The 12,521-nt window shown below is 44.0% G+C and overlaps 1 protein-coding gene across 1 annotated transcript in view; it reads right to left on the bottom strand.

Moving 5' to 3' along the window:
* Nucleotides 1–12,521, bottom strand: part of megf11 (multiple EGF-like-domains 11) — a 341,293-nt gene that overhangs the window by 90,583 nt on the left and 238,189 nt on the right. The window contains exons 8-9 of the mRNA XM_070859342.1: nucleotides 10,035–10,247; nucleotides 5,610–5,784 (exon numbers count right to left, since the gene is read on the bottom strand). Coding sequence (XP_070715443.1) covers nucleotides 5,610–5,784; nucleotides 10,035–10,247 — 388 coding nt within the window. The remainder of the gene's footprint in view (nucleotides 1–5,609; nucleotides 5,785–10,034; nucleotides 10,248–12,521) is intronic.

Below are 12,521 nucleotides of genomic sequence, written 5' to 3'. Positions count from 1 at the left end.
CACTTCCCCACATTGAACTCTATCTGCCATAGTTCTGCCTACTCACTTAGTCTGTCTATGCCATTTTGTAACTTCCTGCTCCCAGCTATACAACTTACCGTTCCTTAAAAAAAGAGACAGACAAAAAGCTGGAAACTATAGACCGATTAGCCTAACATCTGTCATTGGGAAAATGCTGGAATCAATTATTAAGGAAGCAGTAGCGGGACATTTGGAAAAGCATAATTCAATCAAGCAGAGTCAGCATGGTTTTATGAAAGGGAAATCATGTTTGACAAATTTGCTGCAGTTCTTTGAGGATGTAGCGAGCAGGGTGGATAAGGGGGAACCAGTGGATGTGGTGTATTTGGACTTCCAGAAGGCATTCGATAAGGTGCCACATAAAAGGTTACTGCACAAGATAAAAGTTCATGGGGGTAATATATTAGCATGGATAGAGGATTGGCCAACTAACAGAAAACAGAGAGTCAGGATAATCAAGAGGGCATTTTCCGGTTGGTAAACGGATGCCGCAGGGATCAGTGCCCTGTCCTCAACTATTTACAATCTATATTAATGACTTGGATGAAGGGACAGAGTGTAAGTTTGCTGATGGTACAAAGATGGGTGGGAAAGCAAATTGTGAGGAGGACACAAAATATCTGCAAAGGGATATAGACAGGCTAAATGAGTGGACAAAAATTTGGCAGATGGAGTATAATGTGCAAAAATGTGAGATTATCCACTTTGGCAGAAAAAATAGAAAAGCAAATTATAATTTAAATGGAGAAAAATTGCTGCAGCATAGAGGGACCTGGGGGTCCTTGTGTATGAAACACAAAAAGTTAGTATGTAGGTACAGCAAGTAATCAGGAAGGCAAATGGAATGTTGGCCTTTATTGCAAGGGGGATAGAGTATAAAAGCAGAGAAGTCCTGCTACAATTGTACAGTGTATTGGTGAGGCCACACCTAGAGTACTGCGTACAGTTTTGGTCTCCGTATATAAAGAAGGATATACTTACATTGGAGGCTATTCAGAAAAGGTTCATTAGGTTGATTCCAGAGATGAGGGGGTTGACTTATGAAGATAGGTTGAGTAGGTTGGGCCTATACACATTGGAGTTCAGAAGAATGAGAGGTGATCTTATTGTAACAAATAAGATAATGAGGGGGCTCGACAAGGTGGATGCAGAGAGGATATTTCCACTCATAGAGGAAACTAAAAGTAGGGGACATAGTCTCAGAATAAGGGACCGCCCATTTAAAACTGAGATGAGGAGGAATTTCTTCTCTCAGAGGGTTGTAAATCTGTGGAATTCTCTGCCCCAGAGAGCTGTGGAGGCTGGGTCATTGAATATATTTAAGGCGGAGATAGACAGATTTTTGAGCCATAAGGGAATAAAGGGTAATGGGGAGCGGGCAGGGAATTGGAGCTGAGTCCATGATCAGATCAGCCATGATCTTATTAAATGGTGGAGCAGGCTCGAGGGGCCAAATGGTCGACTCCTGCTCCTATTTCTTACGTTCTTATGTTCTTATTGTGCCTCCTAATTTAATGTTATCTGCAAATTTGGATAGACAGCTCAAAATCCCTTCATCCAAATCATTAATAAACATCATAACTCCATCGTTTTATTTAAAATGTAACCTTTGTGTCATTATTTAGGGTAGAATACTGATGAATCATAGGCCCCAAGTTTCCACACGCGGCAAAACAGGCGCCCTTCCGAGCTGGGCGCCCGTTTTTCGCGCCGAAAAATGGCACCTGAAAAAAAACACGCTATTCTCGAGCGCTTTGCAGCTCGATGTCAGCTTGACACGGCGCCCAGGGGGCGGAGCCTACCACTTGCGCCGATTTTGTAAGTAGGAGGGGACGGGTACCATTTAAATGAGTTTTTTTCATGCCGGCAACCCTGCGCGTTGGAGCGCACGCACAGTGTGAAGGAAACATTGGCACTCGGCCATTTTTGTAGTTCTTTGTAGCTGTTCAATTTTTAACATTTTTTAATAAAACCACATTGCCCTTCCATGATCAGCACTGAGGCTTCTTGCAGCAGTGAGAAAGCTGCAGGAAGCCTCAGAAGTTGAGGCAGCCGTTTCCCGACGGGCCCGACCGACGGCAGGGGGGCCTCCCCCCCCCCCCTGCCGTCGGGAATGGCTGCCTCAACTTGAGGCTTCCTGCTGCCTTCTCCCTGTCTGCCCCCCGCTGCGGTTGGTCAGGCCCTTACTGCCTCCTCCCCCTCCCCATGCCGTCGGGAATGGCTGCCTCAACTTGTGAGGCTTCCTGCAGCATTCTTCCTGCCTGAAGCACTTTCACACAGGTAGGAACATGGTTTATTTAATCTTTTCTTTGCTTATAAATTTTTATTCAGGTTGGAATTATTTTTATAATATTTGTATAAGTATAACTAAGGATTTATTGTAGAATGTAATGACTTCCCTCCCCCCGCCCCCCCCCCCTCGTTCCGGACGCCTAATTTGTAACCTGCGCCTGATTTTTTAATGTGTAGACAAGGTTTTTTCAGGCCTACAAAAATCTTCACTTGCTCCATTCTAAGTTAGTTTGGAGTACGTTTTCACTGTGGAAACTTTCAAATCAGGCGTCAGTGAACGGACACGCCCCCTTTTGAAAAAAAAATTCTGTTCAAAAGTGAAACTATTCTAACTGACTAGAACTGCAGAAAACTTAAATGTGGAGAATTCCGATTTCTAAGATACTCCGTTCTCCACCAGTTGCTCCTAAAAATCAGGAGCAAATCATGTGGAAAATTAGACTATGCTAAAAAAAACAAATGATCTGGTCATTATGACATTGCTGTTTGTGGTACCTTGCTGCCCTCAAACTGGCTGCATTATAACAGTACTTAATTGGCTATAAAGTGATTGGGATGTCCTGAGGTGGTGAAAGGCATTATATGAATGAAAGTTCTTTCTTTTAACCTGCTTAATCCACAGTCATTCTTGGTCGCTACATGATATCTCTTTATGCGGACCTGCCTGAATTTACTTTTTCAGGAATCTAGTCCCTTTTTATTCACTATTCCTCCCCATGCGAAATTACCCCATGCCCCGTTTGGAGGCAGTAACCTTCTGGGGCAGGGACATTTATCGCCTGGCCCGGAAGTTCTGCCCTCAGTATGGAATTCGGCTCTTGCGCCCCTCAACGGAAGCGGAATGCTATCAGAAGCAATGTCAACGCTAGGTGGATGCTCCGCGTAGTGCTGATGCAGCAGAATGCCGAAGGGGAGGGTCGCTGCATGCTCTTCTGTCCCTTTGGCGGCCGCCACTGGGCCACCAGGAACACGCTGACCGGGCCAACAGTCCGGCACTCATAACGGAGTGCCTGGCTGCAGGATGGCGGCCCATTTGAGGTGAGAGTCGGCCGACAGAAGAATATGGCGGCCCACAGCGCAAACGGCCTCCACTTTAAGGGGCGCCCTGTGAAGCTGACAGTGGCATCGGCTGGCGCCATCCTCGCCACCCACGGGGCAATTTCCCCCACGGGGCGCAAAGGGGTCGGCGCGGTGCTAACGACACAACACCCCCCCAAACCGCCAGAGCAATTTCCCTGGAAGCGCTATCAACCCCTTCCCCCGGGCAATAACCTCGTTGTGTCCCATTCGTGCCCCCCCCCCCGGAGGCGCTAATGGGGCTATAAATAAGGGCAATTTCACCTCCCTTGTCTCTTCCAATCTGAGTGTGGCTCTTCAGGGTTTCTCTCTCTCTCTCTCTCACTAAGAACCTGCAATGTCTATTCCCTCTGATTTTCCAAAGCTAAAAAAGACCCGTATAGCGAGTGTAAAATCTCTTAACAATACCAGGCATTAACATGTCTTGGATACTCAAATGGCTGCTCTAGGCTTGAGTCTTAAACATCCCACCTACCCTCTTCCTGGGTAGATACCACGATCAGACTTCTCAAGCATCTACAATACAAGTGAAAGAACTCTTAACTCACTATACATGTGGGATAGCCCCACCTCCATAAAGTTCCTACCTTGCTCTTCAGCTCATATATATTCTTCATAGCACACTTAAAAATCGGGGAACGTGTCCCTAACCTGCCGCATATCCACCTGCTGCCATTTTTACGGTGGTGGGTTGCATGGAGTGTGTATGTTCTGTCTTGGAGAGGCGGGATACTTCATTATCATATTTAAATCAGGCTCCCACAGTGCACTAGGGAGCCTGATCTAAATTTAACCCTGGCCGGTCAGATTTCCCAAGGCTCAGGAAATTCGGCAGCGAAAGGAAGGCAGGAGCTGCTGGCTCCAGCAGGTACTTTAGTTTATAGCACACCTTGTGGGCCAGGAGAAGCAGGAGTGCCTCCCCGGCCCCTCAAGAAAGCGTTTGGCCTCCCTTCTGATGATTGCGGCCTCTCCTCACGATTGGCGACTCTCCCCACCAAGCCCTGATCCCGAGCCTTCTGCCAGGCTCAGACCCCCTCCTCCACCAAGCCCCGATCCAAGTCCCGATCTCTCCTGATTGCCGGGTTTTAGATGTGCTATTGCGCTCCCCTGCACCCTCCCCCTGTCTCCCTGTAAATATCAGGGCAATTACTGCCTGGGTGTTGCCTGGGGAATACACTGAAAGAAAGGTTGACGTGCCCCTGAAATAAATGGAAGGAAAATCTGTCAGTTTCTGTTCGGGGTCTGCTGAGCTCTTTGCCAGATTTTCCTTTCCATGCTCCCCCAGGCAATGCTTAACGTCCAGTCAGTGAAGTCGAAACTCTACCTGGCAGTGTGCTTTGCTTCGCAGATGGCCTTGCATTCATCATACGATGGAGTTCTTTCCAGGTCCCTCTCACATTCTCCTTTTGTTGTGTTTGTATTTTCTGAGTGTAATATAAGAAAAATCATCTATTCCCACAAAACCGGCTTTGTTATGTCTTTACGGGAAGCTAAGTAGGTCTTGAGTGTTATGAATGACAGGCGTCTCTTTCCCAGTTGGCTTTCTCAGATAAAATATTTGATTTACAGGTAATCAGAACATAAGAACAATGAAGGACAAGAAAAGGCTATTGAAACTCATCCCTCCAGTGCCCTAGTTCTCCTGTTATTGCACCCAGCTACATTTTGCACAGGCCCATGTTTTTGCTTCAACCATCTTGTCTGGCAAAATTATTCCAAGCATTTATCAGCCCCTGAGCAAAGAAATTCGTCCTAATATTTAAGTTTACTTTTTACAAATTTCAATGTATGTCTCATCCATTGTTGTAAAACAATCACATTGTATAATGGAATGTATATGAACAAGTGTTCCTCTCAAAATATAATGTTTTGGTTTATTTTCACAGGCATGCACCAATTGCAGCCAAATAGATGAGCAACCTTTTCCCACGCCTCCAGCTTTGCCACTCTTGAGCCAGGTGCCAGGAAGTAGGTGATGGTCCTCCAGTGATGCTTCTCCCTCCATCCATGGGAAAGTATCAGGACCTTGCGAATTGTCTCTCCTTGGTGGCATGGCTGAATGGGCATGTCAGCAGTGGGTCAATCGTGGGCACAAAGTTTAATCTCACAGCCTTGTGGCATTGTGTGATGAAGCTGCAGCACAGCATCTCCCAATAAACTATTAAAAGAGCTAATAATTATCTCTCTCTATAACTATGTAAATAAATAAAAGCACTCACCTTAAATCCTGGAGCACAATCACATTTGCCGGTGACACTGTCACAATCAGCCCCATTCTGACAGACACAGATTTGCTGACAGTTCTCTCCATGATAGCCGGGGGGACAGGTCTCATTGCAGTACAGCCCAGTCCAGCCCGCTGTACAGGAACACTCTCCAGACAATGGGTGGCAGCTGGAAGGAGCAAAGAGGCAACATCATAATCCTTAGTTTCATTAATTGATCATAAAACATTCAACCGGAAAAAATCAAGAGAACAAACCTGACTAATGCATAGTTAATGTTAATCCTTGCACCAGGATTTCTATTAACCAGGAATACAATTAGTCAATTTCAGATCTTTCTGCCGAGTACTATTAATTGCTCCTTCAGCATTCCAATCTAACACAGAATCCAAATATATTTACACAGAAGTAGCCAAAATGTCCTGCTGTCTCTGAATGAAATTCGATAATTGAAGAGAGAGTGCTTTTTAAACAATTGATTGCTTACAAGGAATGATAATCGATTTTCAACCTATTACTGCTGATTTTTTGAATATTTTAATTTCAACTGTAATAGCCAATGACATAATCAGGGAAACTAGCTGGCAGGGTTGAATAAGCCCAATGCCAGGAGCTGAGTCAACATACACATATTGGAAATAACACCGCCCCTGAAACTCACTCGACACAGCTATGTTTCGCAGGTCTTAATTCAGCTTTCTTATGCTTTCAGCCTTGGTAATTTCTCCAGAAAGTTCCCATAATATCATTACTTACTTGTCAAACTACCATTCAAAACATCATAGGCTGTTATTTCCTGACATTTGTTATTATTCAAGACTGGCGTGATTGTTTAAAAGTAACCTTAGAGAATGCACTGAAATGTGGTGGCACAAACAACAGACACCTTAAAGTGTGCCCCAAACTGGAAGGATGTGAATCTATAGCCTTGATTTCTGATTAAATGAGGTCTCAATCTCAGCCTTGCTGGAAGGGAGGTACAGAATAAAGGCCAGGCTCTTCCTGCAGGGAACAGAAGAACAATCTGCGGATGATTCACAATCAGGCCACTCTTTCACAATCTCCCGTCACAGGTTACAGACGGTATTAGCAGACACATGGGAGGAGCTTGTTTTTGGTTTTACTCAACCAATATTCTGAGTATGGTATAGAATGCAGGACATATGAGAAAAGACATTAATCACAATAATGATACATGGGCTGAAGGTATGTCACATGACTGTTATTATAATAACATACCAGGATTTGCCTGTTCAATAACATGAATAATAAATTATAACATACTAAAAGCAATATTGTAATATTCGCTCTATACGATACTGTGCAGAATAGACTGTAAAATATATACAATACTATATATTATATATAGTAAATTACATCGTTCAGTTTGCAAAAACAATACTTTAGACACTTTTAAAAATCCGCCTAGCAGTAATTGAATATAGAGACTCTATTAAGTTTCAGGACAGCAAAGATATTAATTAATTTAATCTTTTTCCTACCTATAAATTATTCTTTTTCTGCTTCTAAATTTATCTTTGGCCACTTTGGGTGAGCAAGGTTTAACTAATGTTTCTGCAGCACATGTGATGTCTTGCTATTCTGAGTTTGTATATTATACTACTCTTTATGACTGCCCTGCTAAATTCAATCTGTCTGATCGGAGTATGCATCGAGTTTAACCTGATTTCATTTTGTATCGTAATTACATTTCCCAATTGTTATTCTGTATCTGTTTCCTTAAAGAAATGACTAAATATTTTTACCTTACAAGCTGCTCTTGAACATAATGCTAATTTCCTCTACGATATCTCTCTCCAAAGCACTTTAATTCACCGAGTCATGACATTCATCAAGCCCCCACCTCAATCTTTGTAATTGATTATTAAATTTAAGTTAACACTTAGTAATTAGCTGAAACATTTACATAGGAAACTTCGAAATAGCTGTGAGGTATGCTGCTTAATTGCTGGGTGAAAAAAACCTGAGAACTCACTTTTAGAGTGGAAGCAAGACTTCCACGATTTCAAGGGACTGTCTAAGATGATGAAAAGCAAGTCATAAAGTGTAAGTTATTTTAATTGGTTTTAGTTTTCAGATTCTTGGAGTTGCAGGCAGCCAAGAAGTTTGAATTGAAAAATCAATTTTAAGCAACCTTCTGGGAAATATGTTTATCATCCTAAAGCAACTTAAAAATAGCAGAATTGAAGCTCTGCTGCTTTTGAATTCATTGCGATATTAACAATGTTAACATCAGTAGCTAAACTATCAATGCTGGCAGGGTGGGGGATACAGCAGGCGGTATCAGATTGTGCTATCATCATACATACATCCCAATATTCCTTTCCACTGAAATCAGACGGGGTGTGGAACAGGTACCCAATCTGATACCACCCATTTTACACCTCCACCGATATTGAATGTTCTGTCCCATTTGATTCCCCAGTTATACAGGAACAGCAGGAGGCCATTCAGCCCCTCGAGCCTGTTACACAGGAACAGCAGGAGGCCATTCAGCCCCTCGAGCCTGTTACACAGGAACAGGAGGAGGCCATTCAGCCCATTGAGCCTGTTACACAGGAACAGGAGGCCATTCAGCCCCTTGAGCCTGTTACATTGGAACAGCAGGAGGCCATTCAGCCCCTTGAGCCTGTTACACAGGAACAGCAGGAGGCCATTCAGCGCCTCGAGCCTGTTACACAGGAGCAGGAGGCCATTCAGCCCCTCAAGCCTGTTACATTAGGAACAGGAGGAGGCTATTCAGCCCCTCAAGCCTGTTACATTAGGAACAGGAGGAGGCCATTCAGCTCCTCGAACCTGTTACACAGGAACAGCAGGAGGCCATTCTGCCCCTCGAGCCTGTTACACAGGAACAGGAGGCCCATTCAGCCCCTTGAGCCTGTTCCACCATTCAATTAAAACATGGCTATCTGTACCTCAATTCCATTTACCTGCTTTTGCTCCATAATTCCTTGATACCCTTACCATACAAAAATCTATTGATCTCAGTTTAAAACATTTAAATTAATCCCCAGCATCCACAGCCTTCTGGGGGAGCAAGTTCCAGATTTGCACTACCTTTTGTGTGAAAAAACGCTCACTCCTATATGGTCCAGCTTGAATTTTAAGATTGTGCCCCCTTGTTCTGGATTCCCCCACCAGAGAAAATAGTTACTCTGTATCTACTCTATCAAATCCCTTAATCATTTAAAATATCTTGATTAGATCGCCACTCAAACTTCTAAACTCAAGAGAAGACAAGCCAAGTTTATGCAACCTGTCATCATAACTTAACCTTTTAAACCCTGGTACCATTCTGGTGAATCTGCACTCCCACCCCCCCCCCCCCCCCCTCCAAGGCCAATATATCCTCCTGAGGTGCAGTTACTCCAGATGGTGTTTGACCAAGGCTCTGTTCAACTGAAGCATCACTTCCTCACTTTTGATTCCAATCCCCTTGAGATAAAGGCCAGGATTCCATGATCCTTTTTGTATCTGTGCATTAGCTTTTAGTGATTTGTGTACTTGGACCCCTAAATCCCTCTACTCCTCCACAGCTCCTAGTCTCTCACCATTGAGCACATATTCTGAAGTGAATAACCTCACACTTCCCCACATTGAACTCTATCTGCCATAGTTCTGCCCACTCACTTAGTCTGTCTATGTCATTTTGTAACTTCTTGCTTCCATCTATACACTCCTAATTTAGTGTTATCTGCAAACTTGGATAGACAACTCAAAATTCCTTTATCCAAGTCATTAATAAACATAATAACTGCACTGTTTTATTGTGAATTTAATCTTTGTGTCATTATTTAGGGCAGAATACTGATGAATCTTAACGACAATGCTAAAAAAACTCAGATGATCTGGTCAATATCACATTGCTATTTGTGGAAGCTTGCTGTGCACGAATTGGCTGCCATGTTTCCGACATTACAACAGTGTATACACTTTTTAAAAAGTACCTAATTGGCTGTGAAGCGCTTTCAGATGTCCTAGGGTCATGAAAGGCTCTATAGGAATGAAAGTTCTTTACTTTTCTCCTTTCCATTTTCGTGCCTCACATTCCTGGATGCACGTTGTGTGAGGTGCGAGAATGAAATCACCATAAATAAAGAGGAAATGATGGAAATTGGACATAAGACATCACTGTGTTTTTCTCGTCTCATTTTACTGTACTCCAAAATAGGTGGTGTTTCTCCGTTTGTAGGAAATGATGCTGGAAAGCTGTCCGATTACCTCCCCAAAAACGTGGCAGAAAATCTGAATAGTGTTGTACAAAAGCAATTCTGATCTCCTCATGCAAGTGCAACGTGACTGGTTGAGAACATCTCCTGATACCATGGAAAACAATTTATGTAAAGAAACTTACGAATATATGAAATCAGCACATTGTTCATCTTAAGCTTTCTTTACCTTTGAGTATGTTTGCCATTGCAAGGACAAAGCTTGTTGCACTTCAGTCCATACAGCCCATCTGGACACATTCTGTCTTGGCAGCGATCTCCTGTAAACCCTGGCTCGCAAAGACACGCTCCATTAACATGGTAACATTCAGCTCCATTCAGACACTCACACCTTTGGGCACATTGCATGCCGTAACTGCCGATAGGACACTCCTCCTGACACCTATATGAGAATAAACATGTAGAAAGTCACAATGTAGAGGCAAAGTACTGCAATAATTAACTCTCATCATACAAAATCAACATGAGTTTACTCATTTCAATTTATTTACAGAGGCTCTGAAATCACACTATGTGACAATAATGTATGAAATTCTTTTTCCGGCTGTATTAACAGAGGCATTGGCCGTTGCTAAAACAGTGGATACAGATACGAATAAATACTTATACCCTAATCAGACCCAGTGTCATTTCAATGCCAGGAACAACAACTAGAAGGTTCTTATCTGGGTTGCCTGCTAACTTTTGGCTGAGGGAAATTATTTTGATCAGGGGTTTACTCAGGCACAACTTTCACAGACCTACCACAAAGCAACTGTTTTTTTCTCTCCTTCTCTGTGTATGTGTTCTTCCTCCAACAATAGCTGAAAGCTGGCAGGCATTGAGTTGAGCCCAAAGACACATGAAGCAACATGTCTGCTCTGGCTCACAGCTGAGGAGTAGGGGAGCTGCAAGTGGCCCCTTTTTTTCAATGTCCCCACTTCTCAAACCCAATTAAAGGTTCGAGATGGTTTATATCAAAAGAACATAACTTTGAATAATCACAAAACTACAATAAATCTAATCAAGGAACTCAGATTACTTATATTTTAATAATATCAGACACCTATGTGTGAGTACAAGATTACAATTGGATCGAAGAGTCCAGATGGTTTATGTAAAGAGTAATGGCTACTTAGAAACATTGATTAATAATCGCTTTACATGTCCCAGCTAACATCATAAACCATAAGAAGGTATTTTGAACTTAGGGAAATATCAGTTTGCAGATGTGTAATCATACCACTTTTTATACAAGAAATATATATTCCATTTTTGCAAGATGTGGATGTTAAAACAGACATTGGCATCAAACATAATAAAAATTCAGAGTGATAATAGCTCTTCTGCCAATCACACTTGCTCTATCCAGAGCCCATGTCTGATTATTCTCTCATGGACTTCCCTCACACACTACCTGCTGATCTCCTATTTATGCGTCCCCTAGAGCTATGCTCATTGTCTAAGATAAATAGCTTGCTTATTCCAGCTCATCCATACATTCCATTATTTTAAAGATTATTTTACTTGAACAATGATGTAGGTATAGAGAACACAGATAAATAGTTTGCTTATTTCAACCTTATCTATACGTTCCATTATTTTAATCATGTCTCCACTCATTCTGCTTTTCGCTGGTGAAAATAAGCTTAGTTGTCTGAGCTTTTCTGCATGTTTTGGTGCCCCAAGACTTAGAAGTATCATAGCCACTCTTCCCTGAAACCTTTTTAGTGCATCTAAACCTTTCTGAGGTTGAGTGACCAAAAGTACAAACATTCTCCTTAATTGGCCTTGCCAGTGATGAGCTGACTAGCCTTTCTTTGCTCCGTGCAATGTCACTATAACTTGTACAAGTATTTCATTTATCTTATTAGTAACTGCCTCACACTGACCAGAGACTTTCAAATATGATCAATGCTCAGTCTCAATCCCTTTCCCTTTAGCAGCCACTAAGGAAGAGACTGTTTTAAGACATTTTAGTTAACTTTGCTTTGTGTGCCAACCATCCCTGTAATTTTCACCTCACACCCTTTAAGGTGTCAATGGCGCAGCCCCGCGATCCACGCCTGATTTCCACGCTCAAAACCGCGCCGAAAACTTACCTTGGTATTCTCCACTCCCTCAGGTCGATCCAGGCCCTCGGCGCGGTGCAGCACGAGCTGTGGGGAGCGGAGCCAGGTCCCTGCGCTGAAAACAGGGACCTCTGCACATGCGTGCTACAGTGTGCGTGCATGTGCAGTAGCTCCAGGCGCCTGAAACTGTGTGGGAGGAGCCCGAAGCACGTCGCCCCTAGCCCTGGCCGAATGGGCTCACTGGGGCGGCGGAGATCAGACTGCACCTCCCTCCTCCAGCTCCTGCTCTGGCTCTGGCTCCCCCCGTTCAGCTCCCACTCCCTCTGGCTCTCTCACCCCCCCACCCCAGCTCCGCTGCCATCCGCTCACCCGCCCCCCACCCCAGCTTCCGCTCCCACTCCGCTCCGGCTCCCCCGCCCCCCCCCCCCCCCCCCCGTCAGGTCCGGTCCGCTCCCTCTTCCTTCGGCAGGGCCCGCCCACCCGGCATCATGCTGGGGGCGGGCCCCGCCTGAAGTCTTCAGCCTGGCTTCTTCTCGTCGGCTGGGCCCATTCAGCCTCCCCCCTCTCCTCTCCCCTCCCTCCCCTCTCCCCTCCTTCCCCTCTCC

Source organism: Pristiophorus japonicus, chromosome 17, assembly GCF_044704955.1.
Source record: "Pristiophorus japonicus isolate sPriJap1 chromosome 17, sPriJap1.hap1, whole genome shotgun sequence".
Lineage (NCBI taxonomy): Eukaryota > Metazoa > Chordata > Chondrichthyes > Pristiophoridae > Pristiophorus > Pristiophorus japonicus.
This window is presented reverse-complemented; position numbering and strand designations above follow the sequence as displayed.